This window comes from Myodes glareolus, chromosome 5, assembly GCF_982192425.1.
Source record: "Myodes glareolus chromosome 5, mMyoGla1.1, whole genome shotgun sequence".
NCBI classification, from domain to species: domain Eukaryota; kingdom Metazoa; phylum Chordata; class Mammalia; order Rodentia; family Cricetidae; genus Myodes; species Myodes glareolus.
In genome coordinates this window covers 91,616,383-91,643,968 of record NC_142030.1, presented here as the reverse complement: position 1 = coordinate 91,643,968, position 27,586 = coordinate 91,616,383, and the positions used below count along the sequence as shown (strand labels likewise).

The window sequence follows — 27,586 nt, the reverse complement described above, 5'->3', positions numbered from 1 at the left end:
GGAAGCCGCGGGGCCTTCTAAATCCGAAAGTCTCCGGAGCTTGCGCCAGGCTCTTCGCGGCGCCCCCCACTTAGACGCGGGGCTTCTGAGCGGGTGGGGGAGAAAGAACTGTTGCCAGCGCGGAGACCAGGCGGCCAGCGTCCGCAGGGATGAACCTCGAGTTGCTGGGTGAGGAGGGCTGTGGCTGCGCGTTAGCTAACCCTTTGGTACTGGAAAGGAGGGAACCGGGCGGGAAGGATCACAGGCTGCAACCTTAGGGACCCTCTTCTTAGATGATTCATTGAATGCTCATGGAGTGGAGTTGCAGCAGCAGGAGGAAATCCAGCTACTGTCCGGGAAGAATGCATTACCTTTCCGAAGCCGCTTTCAGATCAGTTGTGGAGTTATAGGCGCACTTTTTGACTGAGCTGTGATTTCGAGGATCGCAGGTGCTGAAGTAACAGAGTAGGCAGGACCAGAGTTTTTGGAGATGCAGTCTGAGGCAGAGTAACCTAGGGTGAAATTGTGAAGACCTGTCACGGGATCGGGTACCTAGATAGAGTAACTCTTACTAGAAATGTGTTATTTAATCAGATTTTATTTTTTTAAAAAAGTAAGAGTGTTGTGACTAGGCACTAAGTGACATAGTTGGCACATAGAATCTGGTTATCTTGTCTTCCAGTTTAAGGGCCTTAACTGTAGGGAGGTGTGGATTACCGTTATTCTCGCTGTGTCTTTAAGTCCTTGACTCCCAACTCCTTGTCCACATTGGTATTTTCTTGTGGCCTTCTATGAGGTAGTTTTAACATTGCAGCTTGGTGACGTCTGTTTTCAAGAGCTCCTGTATGACTTGGCTGCCCTTAATGGTTTTATATATATATTGAGAAGGGACAGAGGGTTACAAATTTCACTTTTAAAGTGTTCTTTGTCTTTAGGTAGCTTTTTGGAGTGTTCATGCATGCATGTGGATATAATGCTGACAGACTAAGTATGAAAATATGTGGAAGATGTGTCTGAAATAAGCCATCAGTGAGGGTTTTTTTAATTTATTATTTTATGTGTCTGGATATTTTGTCTGTATGTATGTCTGTGCACCAGTGGGGTGCCTGGTGCCCAGAGGCCAGAAGAGAGAACCAGAGGCCCTGGAACTGGAATTACAGTTGGTAGTGAGCTACCATGTGGGTGCTGGGAATCAAACTTGGAACTTTTAGAAAAGCAGCCAGTGCTCTTAACCTCTGAGCCATTTCTCCAGCATCCCCAGTGAGAGATTTTTTTTTTCTGCTTGTCCAAAATACGTATATTGTGAGAAAGATGATCAAGAGTTTGGACTGGTACTATTTTGTGGAGGCTCAAGGGTGACAGGTTGTACAGTTTGCTTTTTAAGGAAGGTAGGGCAGAGCCACTGACAGCTCAGTTGAAGCACAGATTTCTAAGTTTATCTGACAGTAATGTGTAGTTGAAATAATATAACACTAATTTGGAAGCTTCAGTGTATGAGTGATAAGGAATGTGGGAGCTAGGACATGGAAAGAAAAAACGAAGAGGCAGCATTGGCAGAATTTGAGTTTAGTGCTCATGAGAAGATGAACCAATAATAATAAAATAATAATAATAACAACAATAACGACACTACCGGCAAGATGGAAGGGCATTTGAGAGAGAGCTTGGATATGTTGAGTATAGGCTGAGAGCTTGGGAAACAAGTTTTGACTTCTGATCACCATTCATTGTGGTTTTAATGAAACCCTGTGAATAGGTAGAAGAGAAAAGATGAGAGGTCAGAGAAGAAGATTGCCAGGGACAAGATCTTTTGTTTCTTATATTTGGAGGGAAAAAAATGAGCAAGTGACTATGAATTACATAACATACGCAGCTCTTTCATGAGCCAGGCACATTTTCAGGTTCCTTCCATGTATTTTCCTATGCACAGCTGCTAGAAGAGGATATGGGTTAATAGTTCCTTTCTGTAGACACTAATTGCAGAGCAGTTGGGACTGAAAACTGAGAACAGGCTGTTCCATTTTACCCCTGGGCAACTTGCACTCCGTTAACAGTCTAAGATGAAGGTTGATTTCAGTGATTTTAGGAAGGTGTGGGAGAAGTGGAGAGTGAGAGCCTCTCCTTGTTTATGAGAGAAAAGATGTTACATTAGTCCTTTTGAAGGGTGTGCAGGTCCTGGGGAAAGTTCTTCGAATGATACAAAAGTTTCCTAAGGGGGAAACTTAGGAATATTTAGCATATCTGACAATTAAAAAGAGGCCTGAGTCTCCAAAAGATAAACATCTCTGTAGAAATGACTGAGTCTTATCGTGAGAAAATTACTGATTGTATATAAGAGGAGAAAGGAACAGAAGTGATGTGATTGTGGGAACACCGTGAAGGACATCTGGTCAGATAAGGAAATGAAGGAAGTATGATAGGTCATGGGATGTGGCCACTCAGGTGGATCCTAGACTGGAGACTAATTTTACTTCTATGACCATCTGACCACTTCTTGAGACGTTGCTGTGTAACAGGTGGCCTATGCTGGAGATGCAAAATTACTAGGACAGCCTCTCTTCCGTCCCAGGCACGTGTGTTTAGGAAGTGCAGCATCACCAGCCTAAGATAGGTTTTCAAACTCATTTTTTATATAAATCATATTAAGAGATATTTTGTTTTTAAAAATTAAGTTTAAACTATTTCTTTTCTCTTCTCTCTTTCTTTCTTTCTTTCTTTTTATTTTTTGGTTTTGAGACAGGGTTTCTCTGTGTAACAGTCCTAGCTGTCCTGGAACTAGCTCTTGCAGACCAGGCTTGACCTTGAACTCTGCCTCCCTAGTGCTGGTATTAAAGGCATAGACCACCACTGCCCAACTAATTTTTAGCTTTTTTTATTTAGTGGGGGGGTGAGGGGGAGGATGCAGGCAGCAACGCATGTGCAGATCAGAGGACAGCATTGGGCAGTCATTTCACCATGTGGGAAGTTCTAGAGGTCTAACTCAGCTCCTTAGACTTGACAGCAAGTCTCTTTAGCCATCTCACTGGCCCAAGGAATAAACGATCACAACCGCTATGTATGCACATGTGCAATTAGAATATTTTTGGCATGGGTGTGTCCGTGTGATGTATGCCTATGTTTGTGTGAGTGCACATGTGTGTGGACCAGAGAAGTCATGTATACCGAGGAGTCATGTGACTTCCTTTGTCATTCTCTGTCCTTTTCCTTTGAGGCACAGTCTTTTTTATCACTGTGGAGCTCATGTTTTTTGGCTGAACTGGTAACCAGCCCCCTTCAGTGCTTCAGTTACAAGCATGTGCAGGACTGTGCTGGACTCCGTGGGTTCCAGGATCTGAACTCCAGGCCTTGTGCTTTGCAGCAAGTGCTTCTAACCACTCAGCCATCTCTCAGGCTCTAGAAGCTTTTGAAATTATACTTTATTCCATGGTTTATTATTCTCTGATATTTCCTGCACTAATTTATTAAAATCTTGTCCTAATGGACTACGATGATTTATTCATTTGGGGGTGGGTTAAATTATACCAGCTGAAAACAATAAGATGCTGCTTTTGTCCTGGATAAAAACACAACCAGGAGAAGAGAAACAAGTAACTCTGTGTAGTACAGAGCTGCTGTGTCTTAGTACACTGTGGGGAATCCATATGAAAGCAGCTAGTTCTGCACTGTTGGTGGGATTGATGTAAAATTTGTGGAAATTTTATAGAGGTACTGTTCAACTGAAAATACTGAGATGGAGATGCCAAACCAAGCAACCAACGAAAAGCCGGAACAGGAGCTTTCTGTAGGGTTACCTTCCAGTGGAGAAAACTATAGAAGCAAATGTTCTTAGGCAGGAATGAGTGAGGGTGTAGGAAACGGTGTGTTTTGCAGCTGGTACTCGGCATGGTTAATTGAAGCTGTGGCACAGATGCTGATCATACGAGACCAAAGACAAAATGAAAAGTGCTGGCCAGGGTAAGCTGAGATTGCTTTTCAAGATTATACTTAGAGTTCTGTTCATTTTGTCCAGCAGAGAAGGGTTTTAAGTGAGTGAGTGCTGTTCTGCGGTTGTGGTGGAAGAAGTTAGACCTGCAGGTTGTCTGAAGGGTTGACTGAGGCAGGCGAGAGTAGGCCAGTTCTTACCTGCGGGACTTACCCTTCGTGACTAGCTCTCTTCACCTATAGTATTGAAGTGTGGAAATGCCTGTTTAGTAGTAGACTCAGTGCTGCCTCAGTCTCCTGAGTGCTAGGATTACATAAAGGTATTCATAACAGTGCCTTTCTTGATTATTTTTCAATGTTTGTTTTTTGATTAAATACTTTGTGTGTATATGGTGTGGATACCTATTTGTGTGTGTCCATTTTGTGCAGGTGCACGTGTTTGCTTATATGTGGACAGGCCAGAGGCTGATGTTGGGTGTCTTCCTCTTCCTTTCTTCAGATGGGGTCTGCCACTGAACCCAGAGGTCTCTGATTGGCTAGAGTGTCTAACCAGTGAGCTCCAGGGCATCTGCCTGTCCTGTTCCCCTGCACATTTCCTGGCCTTGGCCCTTTACATAGGTTTTGAGGCTCTGGAGCCCTATCTCTAGCCAAATGATTTTTTAAAAAAATTTTACATTAAAAATACATGTGTGTGTATGTGTGGTACATGTGGAGGTCAAAAAACAACCTGTGGGCGTTGGTTCTCCTTTTACTTTATGGGTCCTGGGGATTAAACTCAGGACTGCAGGCTTGGCTTTCAGCGCCTTTACCTGCTCAGCCATCTTCCTGATCCTGATTTTTGTTTTTAGTATTTAAATGAGTACGCGTGTTTGTTTACTTCTCAACCATGCGAATATAGTCCGATGATTATATTCGCACTGGCTGGATCCATGTCATGTTGTAATATGTATAGTATTTTATTTAAAAAAAAACTTGGAGCAAATGTTTATGTAAACATATGTGAGTTTTTACTTTGTCAGGTGTTTTGAAGGCTGTTACCTTTTGATCGAACATTTCTTATGTATTTATTCTTGTGTGTGCGTGCCAAGATGCGCTTGCCATGGTGCTCGGGGAAATCAGGGTACTCCCAGGAGTTGGCTTTTCCCTTCTGTGTGTGGGGTCCGGTGATTGAGCTTGGTCACCAGGCTTGCATGGCAAGTGCTTTTATTCCCCACCCCCCAGCCATCTTGCTGGCCCCTGACTCCTCACTCCCCCTTTTCAAGTAGGTGCTATGGATACAAACTCAAGTGTTCAGTGCCTCCCATTAAGCACTTTAGCCTCTGAGCCAGCTCTCCAGTCCCAGATACGCATTTCTATGTAACACTTGTTCTAGTTGAGTAACTTTAAAAACAATTTTCAGAAACACTGCTCTTGATATATTTCAGCATTTGCTTTCAGTCCCTTTCATAATTGAATGTGTTCCAAGCGGTCCTTTGGTTTTGTAAGATAGGACTCCTGGATAGGCAGTGAGGACAGTTAGTGACCCTGCATTCTAGAGGCTCACGGACTGTTCCAAACTCACAGTTTTATATTCTGCTGGAGAACTAGACTTACAGCTCCAGAGTTGTGGAGCTAGAGTCTTGTTGCTTAGGAGCTTAAGTGGAAACTTATGGCTCTAGGCTCAGCTTGCCAGCACAGCAGCACACAGCGGCTTCTGGGCTGCGCCCTTGGCGCTCTCGGCTGTAGCCGCTAGGGCTAGTGTTCTTCCTTCTGTAGTCTGTCAGCCCTCTCAGGGCACCTCCAGGCTGCACCAGGTGAGTGTTACAACTCAGAGTTAGGATCCCTGACTTTCCACTTCCTGGGGTTTTTGAAAACAAAACAAACATGAGTGAGAGGAATCTTGCATTTTGACAAATCTCTTAGTGTTTCCTAAATAGAAGTTGATTGGATTCACATCTGCTTCCGTACTCATCGGCTTTGGAATACTTTCCTGTATGGTTATGAAAGTACAGAGTTTGAGAAAGATATATCATCTGCCTGTGGTGATGAGTAGCGTGACCTCATGGAGGCCTGAAAAGGTGTCAGCCCCTCCCACTTGACCAGTGAGCTGTGTCCTGTTCGTGGGTCCTTGTGTGTGATTTCTGTGTCATCCACTTTCTTTCTTGCCTTCTTGCAGAGTCCTTTGGGCAGAACTATCCAGAGGTGAGTTTAGTTTTGTTGTTAATGTGTGGTAAACAGTGATTGCCTTTTATTTGATGATTAAATATTAAATGTGACACACACATACATATATTATTCACACAGTGTTCTGCCTGCATGTATTCCTGCAGGCCAGAAGAGGGCACCAGCTCTCATTCCAGATAGTTGTGAGCCACTGTGTGGCTGCTGGGAATTGAACTCAGGACATTTGGAAGAGCATGCTCTTAACCACTGAGCCATCTCTCCAGTCCTCCAGTGGTAGCACACTGTCTTTAATCCCAGCACTTGGGAGGCACAGGTTGGTGGATCTCTGTGAGTTCGAGGCCAGTCTGGTCTACAAGAGCTAGTTCCAGGAAAGGCTCCAAAGCTACAGAGAAATGCTGCCTCGCTGCCTCAAAAAAAAAAAAAAAAAAAAAAAAAAAAAAAAAAAAAAAAAAAAAGAAAAGAAAAAGAAATGTTTAACTTTGAGCAGCAGGTAATATGCAATTTTGGCTGAAAATTTTCAGTAATTCTTTTAAATCTTAAGGTTCTTTTTTTTTGTTTTGTTTTTGTTGTTTGCTTTCCTGAGATAGGGTTTCTCTGTAGCTTTGGAACATGTCCTGGAACTCGCTCTGTAGACAGGCTGGCCTCTGCCTCCTGACTGCTGGTATTAAGCATGCATGCCACCACTGCCTGGCATTTTTTTGTTTGTTTTGAGACAAGGTTTCACTATAAAGTTATGGCTTTCCTGGAACTCACTTTATAGACCAGGCTGTCCTCAAACCCAGTGATCTGCCTGCCTCTGCCTTCTGAATACTGGTATTAAAGGTGTGCACTACCACTGCCCGACAAGGTTCATTTTTTTTTTTAACTAAAAGGAAAAAATATTCACAACTTTAATTAAAGGGCTTTTTAAAACAAATACTTCCATCACTTATACAGTAACTTTTCTGTGTACTTTACAATTTTTGATGAATGTACTTATATAGTAATAATGATCACTATGTGTAATTCGCATTTGTAACATTTCCTGTGCTTCATTGTGGTTACTTTATAAAGCTTGACATTGATGGAAAATAATGTAATTTTTTAAATGTCAGCCACACAGGCTGTTTCATAGTGTTTACATTGTCCTGGAACCAAAGAACTCTTCTATTACTCCTATAATACTTTGCTCATTGACCTTGAGAAATTTGTATGAGAGATTGATCATCACTGTTTCCAAAGGTTTTGGTTAGCTCTTATAATTATTTGTTTTTTTTTAAAATCAATTTAAAAGGTGTAAGCACACTTGCAGAGATCATTTTTGCACGCATTGTCTTTTATGGCAGCCTTTGTGTGTTTTGCATTTGTCTTGTAGGAAGCTGATGGAACTTTGGACTGCATCAGCATGGCCCTGACGTGCACCTTTAACAGGTGGGGCACACTGCTTGCAGTTGGCTGTAACGATGGCCGAATTGTTATTTGGGATTTCTTGACAAGAGGCATTGCTAAAATAATTAGTGCACACATCCATCCAGTCTGTTCTTTGTGGTAAGGAATTTTGATTTTATTTACTTTATTTTTTGTGGTATTGAAGATTGAACCCAGGACCACATACATTCTGGGCTAACACTACTACTGACTTAAATAAATACCTCAGACCCATGATTTTTTTTCTTTTTTTAAATATGTATAGGTATGTTTGTATGTGTGTGGTCTCATGTATGTGTGTGTGTGCATGTGTATGCATATGCAGGTCCAGGGTTAATTGCAGGTATTGTAGATCTGGTAGGAAAGGCACCCCAGTCTTTCTGTCTGTAGACTTGAACTTAGTCCCTCATAGTGAAATCCTTAGCTTATTTTTGCCATCATTTGTCCCCAGAGTCTAGGAATGCATTTGCCTCATCTCTGATACAAATGATTGCATTTTCTGAAGACTCCTTATATGCCAGGCATTGGATTAAGAACTTTATATATATACTCTAATTCTTTCAGTAGTCCTCTATAAGTAAAGACTTTATCCTTCCTATCATAGATGAGAAATTGAAGCCCAGAAAAATTATACAGTTCTCTAAGATCACACAGCTATAAGGTTAAGTTTGATTCTTCTTGCATTGGCTGCTAAGTTCTTCAATAAAAAGCATTTTTCATTTCATATGTGGGTGCATATTAGTTTGTTTTCCTTTATGTTCCTTCTGTATTTTCTTTCTCTGATTCCTGCCTTGTGTGGGTTACTTGAATAAATATAGGGTTTTATATTGATTTAATGTTTCTTTGTGTACCTTCTAGTGGTTACTAGATACAGTGTTACACACCTGATTAACCACAGTCTAAAATACCCCAGGGTTGACTTTGCAACAGTTCAGATAAGGTATAGCCCTTGCCTTCTTTCCCTTGATGCCTCTTTTGTATAAAATGTAATTCTCTTACACATTTCCTCTGCACACATTGTAACCAGCACAAGACAAACCTGTAGTGTTCTAAGATTCCATTTTATCTTTTTCTTTACATTTAGAGAACTTGGTTTAGAGCCTCTTTGTTATTGTGGGTTTGTTTTGTTTTGTTTTGAGACAGGGGTTCTACATAGCCCTGACTGTCCCTCTCTATATAGACCAGGCTGGTTTTCAACTCAGAGAGATTCTTCTGCCTTTGTCTCAGGAGTGCTGGGATTTAAGGGGTGTGCCACCATGTCTGACTCCTGGCCTCTGTAGTTTTTTTTTTTTTATGAGAAATTGTTATCTTTGTGTTACTATTTTTATATAGATGAGACGCCACTTTCCTATTACCACTTTTAAGACTTAAGATTGAGAATGTTTCTACAATCAACATATGTTTGTGTGTTGGAGTTTTTTTATTGTTTTTTTATGGTTTATTTAACTTTTTATTTTTTATTTTATGTGCATTGGTGTGAAGGTGTCAGATCCCTTGCAACTGGATCTTCAGACAGCTGTGAGCTGCCATGTGGGTGCTGGGAATTGAGCCCGGGTCCTCTGGAAGAGCAGTCAGTGCGCTTAACTACTGAGCCATCTCTCCAGCCCCTTATTTTTATTTTATTAAGTTTTTTGATGTTATAATTATAGTTACATATTTTACCCCTTCCTGTTCCTCCCTTCAAACCCTTCCATGTACCACACCCCTTGCTCTTTTTAAAATTCATAGCATTTTTCTTTAATTTGTGGTGTGTGTGTCTGTGTACACACACACATTCATAAATATGTGAATACAACCTGCTCAATACATATAATGTTATTTGAATGTTTATATTTTCAGGGCTGACCATTTGATATTTGATAACCATTTTTTGTGTTCTTTCCTGAGGAAAATTTTTGTTCTCAACCCTCCTTAGTTGCCTGTAGTTCATTGTCTATGGTTGAGGCCTGTAAGCTTTTCCCCATTCGCGTTGGCATGTCTGTTGTCTTTGTTCATCTGGTGTTAAGCCATTATGGTGGTGAGGCTTTATGTAGCTTCGTGACATTCCTAGGAGACACAATCTCACAGCAAACTTCCCATTCCTCTGGTTCTTAGAATCTTTCTGCCCCATCTTCTGTAATGCTCCCCAGCCTTCCATGCCGGAGTTGTGTTGTACATGTACCAGTTAGGACTGGGCTCCACTACTCTGCATTTTGATTGGTTGCAGTTTTCTGTAATGGTCTTCATCTGTTGCAGAGAGAAATTTCCTTGATGGGAGTCTTTTGGGCAGCTCTAACCAACAACTCAAAGGAGAGTTTCTCTTTCCTGCTATTGATGGCCTTGTGCATTTAGGCTGGCCTTAAGTTAGTTATGGATGACCTTGAACATCTGATCCTCCTTTTGTCTCCCAAGTGCGGAGATTACCAGTGTGTGTCCCTGTGCCTGCTTTTGTGCAGTATTGGGAATGCTAAGCAAGATTTCTATCGACTAAGCTATGTCCCCAACTCCTGGAATGGTTTCTTTGGCTTATATTGTTTGATTTCAGTCACCTGTTTTTAGTTGGTAGGTTTTTCTATTTTTTGTTATATTTGAAGAAATTTAGCTGTTATTTCTCCCAATACTTTGAAACCACACTCTGTTCTTTGTAGGACTCTGGTGACATGGATATTATTTGTTGTTGTCTGATCCCTGAGATTGTGTTCTCCCACCCACTTAAAATGTTTTAATCTATTATCCATGTTGAGTAATTTTTATTCTTTCAGTTAACTGTTTCTTATCTTTCCTCCACTCCATTGACTGCTGGATTCTTCTACTGAATTTTTACTTTGAGTTATTATTTTCAGTTCGAGTTCCCTTTACAGAGGCTGCTGGTGGGGTTACTCTCCATGGGTCTCTGCTGACATCATCCTATTTGGGAAGGACAGAAGGACCTGAGCCTTTCTTTCTGTTTGGCCTTCACAGGCACTGTGATGGTGAGATCTCACTAATGAAGCCATTTCCACTCAGCCATCTTACAGCATCTGTGATGTCATAGAGGCCTTATTAGAGCAAGGTCAGGGTGGAAGTCTAGCTGTCTGTCCAGACCATGCTGATTAGGACGAGTGAGTGCAGGTTTTTCTGTAGGGCTTGTCTGGGTGGGGAAAGAAAGGGAGGATTGTGTGTGACTGTTGGCATTATCCAGTTGTTGACTTCTTTACCTAGTTCCAGATATGTGAGGCAGGAAGAAAATCCAGGGAGTTTAGTCTTGAGTCATTCATTGGGCTCTGCTGTCTCTAACTAGTCAGTCTACCTTCAGTCTTTGTTTAACAGAATGTCTAGGTCCTTAGCTGCATTTAAGATATGACCATTCATTTCTTAATTTTTATTATTTTTGCTCAGACTGTCCTGGAATTCATGATCCTCCTTCCCCCACCTCCTGTGTGCTAGGATTGCAGGCACATTATTTTGAGATAGCATGTTTGTCTCTTTTGTCTTGTTGGTGCTGTGATGGAGTACTTACTGTAGGGAACTCCCATGTTCTTTATCCCCGAAACGTCCTCAGGTCCTTTTATGTTTCATGTTCTTAAAGGTCAGCTGATTTGGGAACTTAACTAAGACACTCAAGTTTGTTATTTTGGGTACTAACTGTAGTGTTATTTTGAAATAGTGCCATTACTATAAATAAACAGTGCAAGAGCCAGGCATGGTGGCACATACCTATATTTCTAGCACTTAGGAAATGGAGACAGGAAGTTGTGAGTTCAAGGTCAGCCTGGGTATATAATAAGAAAGTTTGTTATAGATTTGGCTCTACTTTAAAAAAATGTTGGCGTGTGCAATTAGGTCAATGTTTTATCCATAGTAGTGTTATATATATTTTACCTTGTACTGTGTGCTAAATTCACCTCTGTTTTTTCCATAGTTGGAGTCGAGATGGTCATAAGCTTGTGAGCGCTTCTACAGATAACATAGTGTCGCAGTGGGATGTTCTTTCAGGCGATTGTGACCAGAGGTTTCGGTTCCCTTCGCCCATCCTAAAAGTCCAGTATCATCCTCGAGATCAGTATGTTTAATATATTCCTTTCCTAGGGCGGGGTCTCATTCTGAGTGGATTAGCTTTGGGCTCTGACAACTTCAGATTGAGGTTTTAAGAGGCAAACACAACATCTTTTCAAACCTATATAAAGTAATTTTTCTGCTTAGGTTAGTTCTATTGAATATATTGTAAGGAGATTGTAACTGATCAATATTAAGACTTTGGAAATGACCAAAGGTGGGAATGATGTAATGAGTGGGCCCTGGCTTTGATTCTTTAGACTCTTTTAGTATGAAGAAACAATTTGATGTTAAGACTACACTTAAGGAAAAATTGCCTAGTATTCCATTACTCAGATACAGCTTTTCACTTCTTGGGATCTCTCATAATCTACTTCTCTGTAAGTATGATGATCATTATATGTGCCTCAAGCCCAGGCCATATTTGATATACATATATTTGTTAATGTAATTAAAAATCAGTATTTTGTTTTTACTTTAATTAGTGTATTACTGGTTTACTAAATATTTTTAATAATCACATTTTATTTGTCGAGATAGGCTCTTATCTTTTGAGTCTGTTCCTGTTATTAGGTTTGTAGACTTTACGTGATTTCACCATTTCACATTTGCTGGAGCTGGGAGAGCCAATGAGAAAGTGGTCAGGGACCAGGGAAAAAGGACAGGGACTCAATCTGCTGATACTATAGCAATAGCCAATATGTGTTCATATTTTTAAACAGGAACAAGGTTCTCGTGTGTCCCATGAAATCTGCTCCTGTCATGTTGACCCTTTCAGATTCCAAACATGTTGTTCTTCCGGTAGACGATGACTCCGATTTGAACGTGGTGGCTTCTTTTGATAGGCGAGGGGAATATATTTATACAGGAAATGCAAAAGGCAAGGTAAGCCGTGAGGTTAGTGAAGAAAGAGTGGGATCTGCCTTGGCTCATGTTTATTTCTACTTTCAGGTCCTTTCTTCCCTGGAGTAATTCCTGAACATGAAAATGCCTTAATAATAGTTTCTGTGCTTTGAATTAGAGTAGATTATTTGATTTAGATAAGGACTGGAGACAGTGTGGCAGCTTATTTTATAAAATTCTTCCAGTACTTGGGAAGTAGAGACAAGAGGATCACTCCAAGTTCAAGAACTGAATTAAATGGTGAGATCCAGGCTAGCTTTGGACTGCACAGCAAGGCTTCTCTCAAGACGCTGAGAGAAGGAAAAGAAGAGAGAAAGCTGGGGTGTAACTTAGCTGTAAAGTGCTTGCTGTATATGTAAGAGGCTGTGGTTATTCCCCAGCGCCAGAAAAAAACAGGAAAGGACAGCAGGGTCTTGACCAGGAGTAGTAATGAAGAGAATAATATTTAAAAGTCATCATCTAGAACATGCTGATAAAAATGTTTTAATACCTAGTTGTATAAAAACCCCATATAAACATCCACACGTGCACATTCACACAAAGAAACATGGTATATTTAAGGCCAATTTAACTAGAGTACTGAGACTATCTTTTTTTCCTTGTTAAACTTGTTCTTTCGGGGTGTTTGGAAGTGTAGACTTTTGGGGGTTAGTACATTGTAGGTGTTTGTTCCGGTAGCAGTTTTTTAAAAATTGTGATTAAGATAAATATTAACAGCTGTAGAGTGCTTGCCTCCGTGCGTGAAGAACTGAAGCCGATGCACACAAACTTTTAAACTCTCTTAAACATTTACAGTGTTAAGCTCAGCAGTACTCAACAGCAGCCTCTGCAGACTCTGAACAGCTGTCAGAGAGGGCTGTCCCAGCCCCTGACGGCTGTCAGGCCGTTTCCTGCTGAATTTGACCACTGTAAGCACTTTATAGGAGTGGGATAATACTGTATTTCCCCGTTTGCAGCTGGTAGATCTCGTACAGCATTGTGTCATCAAGGTAGCTGTGTTGTACCGTGTGTCAGAATTTCCCTCCTCTTCAAAGTTTAATCGTATTGTATGTTTATGCCGCATTTTACCTGTTTCTCTGTCAGTGGAGTCTAGGGTTGTTTCCACGTGTTGCCTGTTATGAATAATGTTAAACATCGTGTTTTAAAAGTAGATGGTTAAGACTCTGTAGTTTATTGAAAGAAGTAAAACATAGTATCAGTTAATGAGATGGAATATATAGGACTCGAGATGCTTGACTTTTGCTATGTCTTCTCTGCACAATTTAAAAACAAGTCAGATCTGATTACTAGTAGTTCTCAGAATATTTACTTTTTTATTTTTGTTCTGTAAACTTCAGATCTTGGTCCTAAAAACAGACTCTCAGGATCTTGTTGCTTCCTTCCGAGTAACAACAGGAACAAGCAATACTACAGCCATTAAGTCAATTGAGTTTGCCCGGAAAGGGAGGTGAGTGAGGCTTTGTCTTCCTGTGTGTATGGAGTTTTTGATTTTGTAACAGAATCTCACCACATAGCTCAGGCAGGTCCAGATCTTGTGGTCTTCCTACCTCAGCCTCCTGAGTGCAAAGATTATGGAATGGCACTACCACACCCAGTGATGTCTTTGATTTTCTTAGTTTTTCTTCTTAAGTGAGTGGAGTGCAAATAATAATATTTACCGTGTGTGATAATTTATTAGATTTATTAAAGCTGTTAGAACCTCTCACTGTCTGGTTCTTAGGTTCATAAAATTTCCCTTATTGAACTAGTAGTCACATCTTTGTTGTTGGGAGGTTGCCAGGCAGTTCCTTTATAGAAAAGATGTTAAGTCTTGTTGCTTAGAATCAAAATGCCTGGCACATAGCACCGAGTGAAAATTTTAAATATTTCACGTACTTACCTTTAGCAGTGCTAGGAGCAGAACCCCAGGGCCTCCCTCATGCTAGATAAGTGCTCTAAAACTGAGGTACATCCCCAGTCCCAAATATGCTTACAGCCTGTCTGAGTTAGGTCACTGTCTCTGTGATGAAACACCATGACCAAAAGCGACTCGAGGAGGAAGGGTTTCTTTTGCTCATAGTTCCAAATAACAACTCATCATTAAAAGCAGTGAGGGCACAAACCCAAGTAGGACAGAAACCTGGAGGCAGGAGTTGATGCAAAGGGCCATGGAGGGGTGCTTGCTCCCCATGACTTACTCAGCTGCTTTCTTCTAGACCCCTCCCCAAACAAACATAATTTATAAAATATACATTTAGCTTATTGACTCATTAATAATCATACAATGTTTGAAACAGGCCAGATAAATGCAGTATTTAATTATTGAATATTGCACATTGTGAACTTGTGAATTGAGTGAGCTCACTTCAGTTCAGAGGTCTTAGATCTCAGTTAAGTCCAGACAGTATTAACATGAGGTTTGGGAATATACAGGACAAAGCACACATATTTTCACTTCATTGGTTTGGAGTGACAAGAAGATATATAAGCATTGAATCTTGGCCATTCTTAATTTCACTCCAGTTAGCTAGGTGGTCTGTGGTGCCGGTCTAAGGAGTATAGAAGTTTTTAACAGGGACAGATGTCTGACTAGTCAATAATCTCTCTCCTTTCTGTAGTTGCTTTTTAATTAACACAGCAGATCGAATAATCAGAGTTTATGACGGCAGAGAGATTTTAACGTGTGGCAGGGATGGAGAGCCCGAGCCTATGCAGAAACTGCAGGACTTGGTGAATAGGTAGGTATTGTTGCCAGGAGAGGATGTGACTGACCTTCCCTGGGCTCCTGCTCCAGTTTCTCTTGGGGATATTCTTTGTCTTTTAGGACCCCATGGAAAAAATGTTGCTTCTCTGGGGATGGGGAATATATAGTAGCGGGCTCTGCTCGGCAGCATGCCCTGTATATCTGGGAGAAGAGCATTGGCAACCTAGTGAAGATCTTGCACGGAACCAGAGGAGAACTCCTGCTGGACGTGGCTGTGAGTAGAGAGAGCAGTGTATCGCTTTGGTTGTGCACACACTCTCGAATGACTTAAATCTGTGCTGATAGACAATTCTTCTCTCTCTTAAATTACTATTTAGTGGCATCCAGTTCGACCCATCATAGCTTCTATTTCTAGTGGAGTGGTGTCCATTTGGGCCCAAAATCAAGTAGTAAGTATTTTTCTGGTTGATTTGCTTTGAAACTAAATATTTGTTTTTATCAGAAATTCTTTATACAGAGTGAGCTAACTACAACTTTATTTGGTTTCACTTCACTTTGTCCTGAGCTGGCTTCCACCTTTGTTTCCATGTATACACACTTTCTGCAACCTTTTAACATTTATTTTGCTTTTCTTATTTCCAGCTCAGTTTATTGTATATTGATGAACACTTTTAAACTACCTTTGTGAAGTACACTTAAAAAAGATTAAAGATGTAGTTATTTATGGAGAAAATGCAGTTAATAACTTGAAATGTTTATATAGAAAATACATCATAGTGGCAAACACTTTAGATACCTAAAAATTTATTCTCTTACCCCAAGTTTAATCTTAGAATGTTTAGTCTGTTTCATGTTGAATATAAGTTGCTAGAACTTACATGGTTACCGATTTTTCATGTGGTGACTTTACCTGTCTTGTCTTAGGAAAATTGGAGTGCATTTGCCCCAGATTTCAAAGAGTTGGATGAAAATGTAGAATATGAGGAAAGAGAATCAGAGTTTGATATTGAAGATGAAGATAAGAGTGAGCCTGAGCAAACAGGTAATGCTGTGACTGTGTCGGTGCTTTATCTGTCACCTTCTTCCTTAAGCACAGTCGTTTTCTCAGTGCTTGAGGAGCCTTCATTTAGATTCGAGTTAAAGGTTCACATGGGCATCACAGTGTGTTTCCTGGTGAGACACAGATGGTTAAGTCGGGATTTGCATATAGCACCCTGCACAGCACAGAGATGTGCTCAGGCTCAGCTTGTGTCGTGTCTTCTGTTACATCTTTGTCAGCTGGAGAAAGGTCAAGCGCATGGGTTCTGGTACCAGACAGCTTTGGGCAAAATACTTAAGCTTGAATCCTTCATCTCGCAAGTGGAGTAATGGTAGCACCCATGTCTTCACATTGTAGAGGGTAAATGGAATAGTTCACATAAAGCACTTAATGTATGTCCAGCCTGTAAGAATAACCCCAAAGTCTTTCACTATTATGACCTTAGTCATTGCCATTTTTAATTTCATCTTCCAAATTTCTGAATAGGAACTTCTTGAAAATAAAGATCTGACTTTTTTTTTGTTGCAAGTTTGAAGACAAGAGTCTTATTATGTAGCACAAACCCCGAATCTTTCTTACCGATCTTCCCAGTGCTGAGATTACATGTGTGCATTGCCACTATCTTGAGATTTGACTTATCTTCGTGGTTTCTAGTATAGAACTTTGCACAGTGTGTGTGTGTGTGTGTGTGTGTGTGTGTGTGTGTGTGTGTGTGTGTGTATACGATTACTATGCCCCCAGATCTTTGACACCTGGAACACTTCATGGTGTAGGAATTAGAGAATAGAGGTTGAAGTTAGATCTCTCCAGCTTGGAAACTGCTCCCTTTTGTGTTTTGGGAATACCTCTAGGAATGCAGAGCATTGCAGATGGTTTTGGTAGTCTTGGATTATGTTTTGTGAACCTTTTTAGGTGTCCACATTATCCAGTCCCTCTTCCTGTCTCCCCATCGTGTATTATTTTACTGCAGCATTTATTGTTTTATGCTGAAATGATCTGTTTCCTGGGTAGACTGAGACATTTACTGAAGAGCCGTTCCCAACTTTCTTGATTGTCAGCTATTTCCAGTATTAATGTCTAGTAGGAATTCAGCCCCTATTGTTAAGTAATCGAGTAAAATGAGCAAGGATTATTCCCAGGCAAAAAACAGTTTTCCATTTCTTTTCAAACCTCTACAATTTTCTGTCCTACAGGGGCTGATGCTGCTGAAGATGAGGAAGTAGATGTTACCAGCGTGGATCCCATCGCTGCCTTCTGTAGCAGGTGAGTGCCTTGGAAGACTGGGTATCATTCCTGTGTCTTGAGCGCTGCCCAGTTCCCCCAACTGTCCCTTCACTTTCAGCTGCTTAGTAGTGTGACTAGCAAACAGCCCTTTGCTGAACAAAATGTGATGTAGATTTTAAGAAACTGAAATAAAACCAGGCATGGTGGCCTCACCTTTAATCCCAGCACTTGGAGGTAGAGGCAGGTGAATTTCTTGAGTCTGAGGCCAGCCTGGTCTACAGAGTGAGTTCCACGACAGCCAGGGCTACACAGAGAAACCTCAGGGACAAAAAAGAAAAGAAACTGCAGTAATGAGCTTAGTCTATTTATGGTTATGATTTATGGATATAGTTCTCTTACCCAGTTTCTTTCCTTCATCTCGTCTTTCTTAAAAGTCTAAGTCTGTAACTGTTGTGTGTATTCAATGTAGGCACTAGAGGAAAGGCTGAAGGGCTGTGGTTTAAGCAACTATCTCCTCTTTTTTTCCAATCCCTTGTCTGATCCTGTTCCGAATAGTGATGAAGAGCTGGAGGATTCAAAGGCTCTGTTGTATTTACCCATTGCCCCTGAGGTAGAAGACCCTGAAGAAAATCCATATGGCCCCCCACCGGATGCAGTCCCAACCTCCTTGATGGACGAAGGGGCTAGTTCAGAGAAGAAGAGGCAGTCTTCAGCAGATGGGTCCCAGCCACCAAAGAAGAAACCTAAAACAACCAATATAGAACTCCAAGGAGTGCCGAATGATGGTAAGAGCCGCCTCTTTATTCCAGTGCCTATAGATACATTGACTTATATTCTTGGGCACAAATGAGTAATTTCCTTTTGAGCCATTTTTACTTTAAAGGAGTTTTCCCATGAGTCTTTTTCTATATTGCTTCACAGTTCTGTGATGTTTGCATTTGTGTTCACATTTAAAATGGGGATGTTCTGCCCTCCAGTACCTTGCCTAAAATGACATACTTTGTCTTCTGATACATGACTTAGAATTTGTTTCCTTGAACTGCTCATCTTTTTGTTTGTTTGTTTGTTTGTTTGTTTTCCATAGAGGTGTTTTACTGCCTGCTAAAGTGCCAGTCAGACCTGCACGGCCATTTCTCCCTTTCCACTTTTACAGTGGGATCAGGAGCTTGTGTTGCCATGTAATGCAGTGATTTGCTAGGGACGGCGTGGTGTTAGCGTCAGACACCTTCCATTCTTTTCTCTTACAGCTAACAATAGATGAAATTAACTATACAACGGCCTACTCTCTGATTGTGTACTCCAGTCCAGGCAGCAGTGTCGTCTAGTTTTTGTTCCACTGCTCGTAGTTACATCAACCCTGCATGTATTTTACTATTCTTGTTTTATAAAAGAGAGAAGTTGAGCTGAAGCTGCATAACTTGTCCAAGTTCTCACAGAAAATGGTAGATTCAGGACTCTGGCCCTGGTCTGTCCATTTGTTTTCTGATCGCTTATGCCCGTGCTGTGTGCTGTGTCCACACACTCCTGTTTGGGTTTGATTGACTTAGAATGCGTGGGTATTTTAACTGTTTTTCAGTTTGGAGCTGCTGTGGTTTGGTATAAACCATATAATGTAGACTATGTACGCCTTTTGGTCTAAAAGTATTTGTCAGTGTGGTAGCCATTCATTTGTAGTTTTAAAAACAACGCATTTTTTTTTTTCCCTCCGATGAGTGATGTGGGCTATAAAAAGCAATGCTTTTTGCACTAAAGGTCTGACTGGGATGTGGGACCAGTGGTGTGGACTGTTTCTCATGGGTGTCTGTCCTCCTACAGAAGTCCATCCACTACTGGGTGTGAAGGGGGATGGCAAATCCAAGAAGAAGCAAGCAGGCCGGCCTAAAGGATCAAAAGGTAAAGAGAAAGATTCTCCATTTAAACCGAAACTCTACAAAGGGGACAGAGGTTTACCTCTGGAAGGATCAACGAAGGGTAAAGTGCAGGCGGAACTCAGCCAGCCCTTGGCAGGTAAGGACACATTGGGAGCACTGTCTGGCTTGCTTTGTGGCCTTGCTTTGTACAGCTCCTGACTTCCTTTAACTGCAATGGGATTTCCCTCCCTTTCTTCCTTCCTTTTCCCCAGCACCAAGTAGTCTTTGGATTTTAAGCTGCTAAAGGCAAGCTAAACCAAAATTGACTTAATTCACTGGCTGTAAACCTTAGGTTCATAAATAGACTACAAGGGTTCTACTTCCTTCAGATACTACAAAGTATTATGTGAGTATTTCTGGGGAGAAACCCCTACTTTCCATTAAAATCTCTGACCCAAAAAGATACGAGCCTCCAGCCAATACATGTCCTAGACTATATCTGCCCTAAGTGTTTGTTTTTTAAGTTTTCATTTGTGGATGGTTCAGTAGCCAGAAATAAAAACTAAGCTGGTTTAATGTAGCACCTGACTATTAAACTTCAGCATCCTCATATTGTTAGGTGCTCCAAGGTGTGGTGTTCTTTCTTGACAGTCCAGAGAAAGGAGAAGTTTGTAACTGTACCATAAAGGCTTTGAGGGTTCCCCCAGTATCTGAAAATAGGAGGAGATTGCAAAAAAAGATACAGTATAGCTTCCTAACATCTAAGGGTCCTTTTGATCATGAGCCTTAGCCCTTAACATCTGAGTCACATCAGCCCCCAACACATGATACATGATTGAGAGAGTTTTATCAAGAAATGGAAATTCCTAGAAAATACCTGGGAACCAGTTAAGTGGTGTTTGTTCGAAAAACAATGATCAAGTTAGAGCTCATCTCCACTCAGATGTCCCTGGGATTTGAATGTGTGTATCCATTAGACATACACACGCATTCATGTGCACATGTAAGCCTGTATATATTCCTTAGACAGACAGATACGCACACACCTTGAGATTTGAAAGTCTATCTGTATCCATTAGACACACACACACACACATGCGTGTGCACACACAAGTCTGTATATATTCATTAGATAGATACACACACATACACACATGGACACACATAAAAGACGTGCTTTTGTTAATAGAATATTCTCTTTTTGTGGCTATTCAACGCAGGATAGATAAAATGTCAGTGGTTATATTTAGTTTTTTTCTCCTTTACTTTAAAATTTAGTTTAAATATGTTAATCCACATATGATAAATAATAGAATGCAAGGCAGAATTCCTTGTTCAATTTGTTTGTACCTTATGCTAGTTAATTGTTGCCTATAAATAGGAATTATTTTCTATAGAGAAACTTAAAAACAGACTGAGTCATTAGTCCCCTAAGTTCGCTGGATCAGGACTTGCATTTTTCATGCTGCAGTACCATACTGAGTAGGGGAGTCCCCTGCAGCAGTGGTTATAGCTCCTGGTAAGCAGTTCCCACCTGCATACTGAGTCCTGAGCTGTGTGTGGATAAAGGACTCAGGACAAGGACCACAGGTCAGCAGTTGACTACAGATGAGCAGTTTGTTGACATCAGCAGTTGGTGGTGGTCTTTCTGTGGCCGTGTGCACCTGCTGGTGTCCGCTCAGAAGAAATCCGATCTGAAGTTTGAGTACATTTTCCTGCCACAGAAAGTCCAGTTGCGTGATTTAAAATGTGGCCAGATATATAAAATTAATTAAAACACTTTAGGACATAGTCTCCATGCTTCTGCATAGAGCAGGCTGGCCTCAAACTCGCAGAGATCCTCCTGTCTGTTTCCAGAGTTCTGGGATTAAGGGTGTGGACAAGCACACCACACACACACACACACACACACACACACACACACACACCCCGCTCCCATTCTTCAGAACCATCCTATAAGGACTTGGAAGCCCTTTGGTATGGCTCAGTGGAGCAGCATTTGCCTAGCTTATGCAAGAACCTGTGTTTGAGCTGCATCACCAGAAAAACAAAACAAAACACTATTAGTTAAAATTAATTTTGTGCTTTTCAATAGAAAGTATATATAGTAAATGGTAAATAAACCACTACAGAATTTTTAAATTATCTTTCTCAATAATAGACTTAAAATTTCAATTTTAATTAATATGTTCACTAGTAGCCACAGTAACTAAATGTCTAAATGAGACCCAACATCAAAATGTTGGAAATTTACCCAGTCCTGGAGAATGCTGTTTTATTCCTCAGATTCATTAGTGTTATTATTTTAGTAGCAGAAAAGAATTTGTAGTAAAACTTTGAACTGTATGTGAAATGCATACTGGTTATATATGCTGGCTAGCATTACAGCCTATTCTTTTAAGAGTAGGTACTTCTGTCTAGGGTGTTTTTGGAGATGACCCATTGTCACTTTGTTTAGCCTCAAGTTGAAGGAAGTACTGAAGCATTAAAGGTAGAACTGTGTCTTTAGTAACAGGGTACTTCATGTCGGCTTTTTGTTTTCTAATTTCTTTTGTTGAGCACTGAAGTGGGTCAGCCTTGATGGGAGGCAACTGTTTTAACAGCTTTATCCTTATGGAGGACTAGAGAACTTGTCCCTGGTGGGGTGAAGGGAAGGATACATAAGGGACAGAGCAGCTCCAGTCCCCTGCAGCCCCTCAGCTCCTCAGGATTGCATGCAGCGTGTGCTTCTCCATGCAGCGTGTGCTTCTCCATGCAGCTGTGTGTCCTTCTCCCCATGTTCTCCTTTCTTCTCTGTCCTTGGTTCATTGATCTTTTCCTGAATGGAAATCTCCAGAGCAGATTAAATACCACAGTGCTAGGGATTAGCACTGTTAGCAAAACCTCAGCAGGGATCTTGAGGCATGGTTCCAAGACGTCCAGAGGGTTGCCTGTGGCTTTACTGACAGTTCAGTACAGTTTGGAACTTTCTGGGGCTGCAAATTTGTGAGTGGTGACACTGGATGTCCCAGATAATTCTAGAAATGTCACTCTCAGGATAAACTCATTTTTTTTGTGTGAGATTCTTTGGTTGAGGTAAGGGCTTCATTCAATAACACGGTGGTTTTTGGAGGGTCCTGAAGCAAGTAAAACCTGGACCTGCTGTTGATTTGTTTGTGGCCCTTCAGGGACTTCTGAGGAAAACTGGAATTCTCACAAATAACTCATTTATTTGATGTACCAGAGATTTTTCAGTAAAAGATACTGGGTAGCCATTGTTTTTCACCATATATTAAGAAGTAAATCTTATTTAGAATGCTTATAGCAGAGATCTCTGAAAATTAGCCCATGGTTTAGGGATAAAAGTTGGTGTTAGGATTTGTCTAGTGTGTTCAGAGCCCTGGGTTTTGCTCTCAGCACTGTAGAAACAAGCCAGTCTACACTGGGGATTGTGTTCAAGGTTCATTTCTGTGGACTCCCTTTAACTAGACAGTTCTTGCATTAGAGTCAATTTTTTTTTTTGGAACTGGTAAAATATTTATTCCTAAGAGAGCAGTTCTGTATCTCATTTATCCCATAATCTTTTTATTATTATTATTATTTGTTTATAAAAATTTCCACTTCCTCCACTCCCCCCCATACCCTCCCATTCTCCCCACCCCCCCCCCCCACTCCCTCTCCTCCTCCCTCTCCAGTCCTAAGAGCAGTCAGGGTTTTCTGCCCTGTGGGAAGTTCAAGTTCCTCCCCCCTCCCTCCAGGCCTAGGAAGGTGAACATCCAAACAGACTAGGATCCCAAACAGCCAGTACATGCAGACGAAACAAGACCCAGTGCCATTGTCAATGGCTTCTCAGTCAGCCCCATGTCAGCCACATTCAGTGAATCCGGTTTGATCACATGCTCGTTCAGTCCCAGTTCAGCTGGCCTTGGTGAACTCTCATTCGATCAGTCCCCTTGGATCAGTGGGTGAACGCACCCCTCGCGGTCCTGATTTCCTTTTTCATGTTCTCCCTCCTGCTGCTCCTCATTTGGACCTTGGGGGGCTCAGTCCGGTGCTTAGAGTCAAATTTTTGAAGGCAGAATTGTAGGGTTAAGTTGTGTTTTGCTCAAGCTGGATAAATGACAACTGTTTATTAATATGTGCAACTGACCAATTACTGCAGAATCCATTTGTAAACCTTAATTGTTCTAACAAGAAACTGCCATTATCTATTGTAGGTTAGTACAGGAGATTACAGATTTCAAGGGACAGGGGAAGGCAAATAGAACCACTCTTAATCTGGAATCTGGGGCTACTGAAAATTCTTTGATTTCACACAACTCATTAGTGTTGACTGGCATAGGAGGGCCGGCACTCATGAGAAGTGTGTGTGTAGAAGGAAGCCTAGTAAGGGTAACCCTGAGTTAGGGACTCCCTAGGGACAGGCCTGCTGGTACCATTGTCTAATGTCTCTGTTTCTGTTACCTTAAGCTCTTTCTGAGTTTGAGGTGAGAACACAAACTCTATTTTCCTTGTTACCCAAGACCTAAGGTTCCTCAGCAGTAAACCTCATCAGCAAAATGCCACAAAGGACTGGTTTATCACATCATGCAGTATCCCCTTGCCCCTATGGTAGACGCCAGTGCCTTGATCTGTGGAGGTGGGCAGGAGAGCTGCTCTTACAGCTGCTCTTACAGAATTGGTTACTGTGCAGATTGCCCTACCTTGGACCACTCTGCAACAGAGCTCCGCCTCCAATCCCTTACAGCAATCTTGGTCTTAGATGCTCAATAGTGAGTGAACTCTACATTTGTTCTCCTCCTCCTCCTTCTCATTCTTCTCTCTTAGAAATGGTCACGCAGAGGCTAATTTAAGGATCCTGCTGTCTCATTCTGTGGGACCCTCCTAGCTGATAGTGAAGGATTGGAAACCATGTAGAATGTTCTCTTTGGCCATCCTGAATTAGTCTCCTACTAGGAGAGACAAAAAGTAGTTGTTCATCTTAAACGGAATTTTTCTTAATATTATACTGCTGGAGATTTCCTGTATGATGCAACTCAATATTGTTTCCATGGGCAGATGCTGCAGGCCTTTGTTGAGCTGTTTTCTCATACATTACCTTGCTAATAGTATTGCTTGCTTTGATTTTAGTTTGTTGCCTAATGCCTGAGTAAGCCTATATGTGTAAATATGCACGCACGCCTTTCATAAGAATGTGGATAGTATAGAAACTGTTTTGTACAGTAGAAGGGGCTCGTTTGTTGTCTTGAGTGCCTATTAAAGGTGTCTATTTGTGATCAAACCACTTTTCTCCCTCATGATTAATGGTTAAAATGGTGGTGCTGTGTTAATTTGTAAACTGAAAATTCAGTCAACATACCTCTGGGAGCAGTCAGTGAGACCAGCGTGAAAGAAGTAAATAAACTGAGTCTAGTAGACTGTGTTCTGTTATCTGTAGTTTTAAATCAGCTCAGGAAATTCTTTATATTTTATATTGAAGGAGATTTGAAAAGTTTGTTTGTCAAATACAAACATCTTTGGAAATTACAGTTTTGCTTTTAACAGTGTAGCATTCAGTAGAGAAGCTTGTATCTTGTGCTCATTTCAGTCTGGTCTCAGCAAATGTGAGTATGTTTTTATTGCCAGTTTTCATTTTTATTAGAATTTCATTTTAAAAATAACATTCAAAGCAACTTTGTGAATGAGTGCTTTTCTTTCATTACTTACGCAATTAATTTTCACCATTTTACAACTCCAAGCATCATGTAATCCCTCACTTAAGTTACATCCAGGAGACTTTTCTTTATCTGTTCTCTTTCTATACTTTCTAGTTAATATTTCACAGCAGCCCATTTAAAGATTCCCTCAGAAGTTGAACAGCTTCTATGGAGTCATCAGGGAAGTTCTGATTGGATCTTACTATTTAGGATTTTGTTCACTTACCAGTTCTCAGTGCATGGAAACACAGATAGTAGCTTTCATCAATGGTGTACGTTATCTGGGGTTCCAAACTGATACAAATGTCACTTAAGGAACAGTAGGGCTGGGACAGGGATGTCTTGTTCACTGTTAATCTTTAGTGACTGGTTAATTAGTCTAATATATGAAAGATTGAAAGGGTCGGTATCCTGGGGTTTGTCTGTTGTGATCGTCCGAGAGCCTGGTTATCAGCAGTTAGGTAGAGGTTCATGCATTCACACTCTGCACACACATCGGGACAATACTGAAACAGTATTGGATGGGGACTTGGGTTTAGAGTGACAGTTGCTTCTATGAAGAGTGACTGGGAACTGGGTTATGTACTTTTCTTCAGATGGGACATTCTTGGCCCATGTGTGCCTGTGACACTAAAGGAAATCTCTCCTGTCTCATCTCTTTAGCAGGAGGAGCCATCTCAGAACTGCTATGAAGACGGTGACACTGCGTTCTCCTCACTGTGTCGTCAGGTAGCCTTTGGACAGTGTGGCCAGTCATTTGAGATTGGCGTGAATTGAAAACAAAGGCCTTTCCTCCGCCCAGGAGGTGGGAGGAGTGGATTTTATGTTTGAATGAAGAAGTGAATTATGGAAGAAGAGCGCAGGTCCCTGCCTTCCCTTTCAAGCATAAGTCCAAATAGGCTCTCAGGAATGAGGATGCGTGAAGACATCAGATCTGACTCACTTCAACTTCACACTTGGTTGTGTTGCTGGTGAAAATGCCCATGTTTTGTTCACCTAACTATTGAAGTCACATCCTTTGGACATGTCATTCCCATCTCCTGTTGCCTTCCATCCTCAGTGCATGTCCTTGAGTGACTTGTTCTTTTCTGAAATTTTGCTACCAGTGTCCTAGGAAAACTGATGCATTTTTCTGTTGCTTTCATAACTTCACCTCCCAGATGCTTCCTGTATTTCTATATTGTGTATAAAGGCTGTACAGAGAAGCGAGTGCTTGAAAGATTTTAAATTGGCAGAAAAGGAAGGAAGCTAGAAGGCCCTGTCGTTCTGTCTTACCACCTTTTGCTCAGGGGGCTGGGCTCTAGGGAATCCGGGGCTTCCCTTGCATTGCATGTTTTCCAGTATCAGATCTGTCTGAATAATCATGGCTTTTGGATAGGATTAGTTTTATCCATCTCCTGCTAAGAATCAGCAGTGGTTTGTGTATTACTTTACCTGTGTTGACTTCCAGAGTTAGAAACAAAGCAAGGTATTTTCTCCACAAGCTTCTGTATCATGGGGGTGGGGCACCGTGTGAGGACTGACGTGGAAACCCCCAAAATCAAAGCAGCAGCTTGCTTCAAATCAAAGATGAGGTTCATTCGTTAAATCATTGCCTGTGGAGAACCTGTTCCCACCAGCCATCGTGTGTCTCTTCCTGGAGCCAGGCCCCCTGTGTTTTCACTCACTTCCTTTCTGTGAAAGGTTGCTTAGCTTTTTTACCCTTCTCTTTCTCACCCTGGCTCTCTCTGCATTTGCTGTTCTTTTAATAAAAATAGCAAATTGGATGGATGTGTACAATAAGTGTTTGAAATTTTCTGAAAATCCAAAGTCAGGAAGCCAAGTGTGGGAAGGATTAGTTAGTAAGCTTTTGGCTTGCTGTGGGTCATACTTTCTCAGCATTGAAAGGGGGTTAAACACTATGCTAATTGTGAAATCTCTATCAGTCGGTGAAGGCTCCTTGAGATAGCCAAACCCGTTGATTACTTTATATTGTGGGGTAGAAATGACAGTGGACACTGCAGGAAGTCTCTAGAGTCATTGGCGGTGCTGCTTCCTCAAGTGTGAGTGAGACCAATGGTTGTGATTGGTAAGTGGCTCACAGGACACGTTTTTATTTGTAGATATTGTCTCCATGTCGTGTCTCTGTACAGCACCCGCTGTAGTGTGCAAACGTGCAGGGATTTCTGCCTTCCCTGTGTGAAGTGGCTTGGTTTCCTCCACCTGGATGCTAACGCTGCGTCTGTTTGCCCTTGCCTGGCTACTGAGAAAATCAGTTCAGACCCTGCCAGATTGTCGCTGACAGCAGCTCCTAATCATTATTTATGCTTTGGGAATTTTTCGTCATTTCAAAAGCCTCCCGTCTACTTGGAGCTAGGATTTTGATTTGTGTGATATATGTATATTCTTTTTTCCTTTTTGTTGTTTCCCCCGCCTCTCCATTTGTTTCTTAAAATATTCTGTAGTTTTGTACAAGATGAGACTTAGCCTTGGGTACTTCTTGCTAAAGCTTTAATGCTTTGTAAATAAAATGGGATGTTTATTAAACCACAAGTGCAGATGTTTGTAAGCTGCCTGCTTCTGGAGCTCAGCAGCCACTTCGTTCTGTGGCTGATAGAATGGAATGTGGAGTTTAGATCTTTCTCTGTGGTCATCAGGAAAGGTCAGGCAATTTGGATTTCTTCCTTTGTACAAACTAGAAATAAATGATTTGAGCTAAAAGCTGGTGTTAATTAATAAAAAAGGTCAT

The 27,586-nt window shown here is 41.2% G+C and overlaps 1 protein-coding gene across 5 annotated transcripts; it reads left to right on the top strand.

Annotated features, from left to right (window-relative positions):
- Rbbp5 (RB binding protein 5, histone lysine methyltransferase complex subunit) lies at positions 1 to 26,624 on the top strand. Of its 5 annotated transcripts, none has more exons than XM_085688270.2 (14): positions 1 to 168; positions 6,056 to 6,081; positions 7,418 to 7,473; positions 11,351 to 11,491; positions 12,207 to 12,369; positions 13,725 to 13,834; positions 14,985 to 15,104; positions 15,191 to 15,344; positions 15,448 to 15,519; positions 15,995 to 16,112; positions 17,303 to 17,372; positions 17,889 to 18,118; positions 19,149 to 19,226; positions 25,522 to 26,624. In XM_085688270.2, exons 1-14 carry the CDS (start codon positions 150 to 152, stop codon positions 25,548 to 25,550), a joined length of 1,386 nt encoding a protein of 461 aa, XP_085544396.1. In that variant the 5' UTR covers positions 1 to 149; the 3' UTR covers positions 25,551 to 26,624. The 5 variants fall into 5 exon arrangements, with proteins under 5 accessions (XP_085544396.1, XP_048286676.1, XP_048286675.1 ...); XM_048430719.3 differs by having other exon boundaries at positions 19,149 to 19,340; XM_048430718.3 differs by having other exon boundaries at positions 7,418 to 7,590.
- Positions 26,625 to 27,586: the final 962 nt, after the last annotated feature.

What these genes read in the sequence shown, in the direction of transcription:
- Rbbp5 (XM_048430717.3), top strand. An exon ending in GAGTTTGCCCGGAAAGGGAG is followed by an intron (nt 13,835 to 14,984) that starts GTGAGTGAGGCT and finishes TCCTTTCTGTAG; the next exon opens with TTGCTTTTTAATTAACACAG. An exon ending in ACTCAGCCAGCCCTTGGCAG is followed by an intron (nt 19,341 to 25,521) that starts GTAAGGACACAT and finishes TCATCTCTTTAG; the next exon opens with CAGGAGGAGCCATCTCAGAA.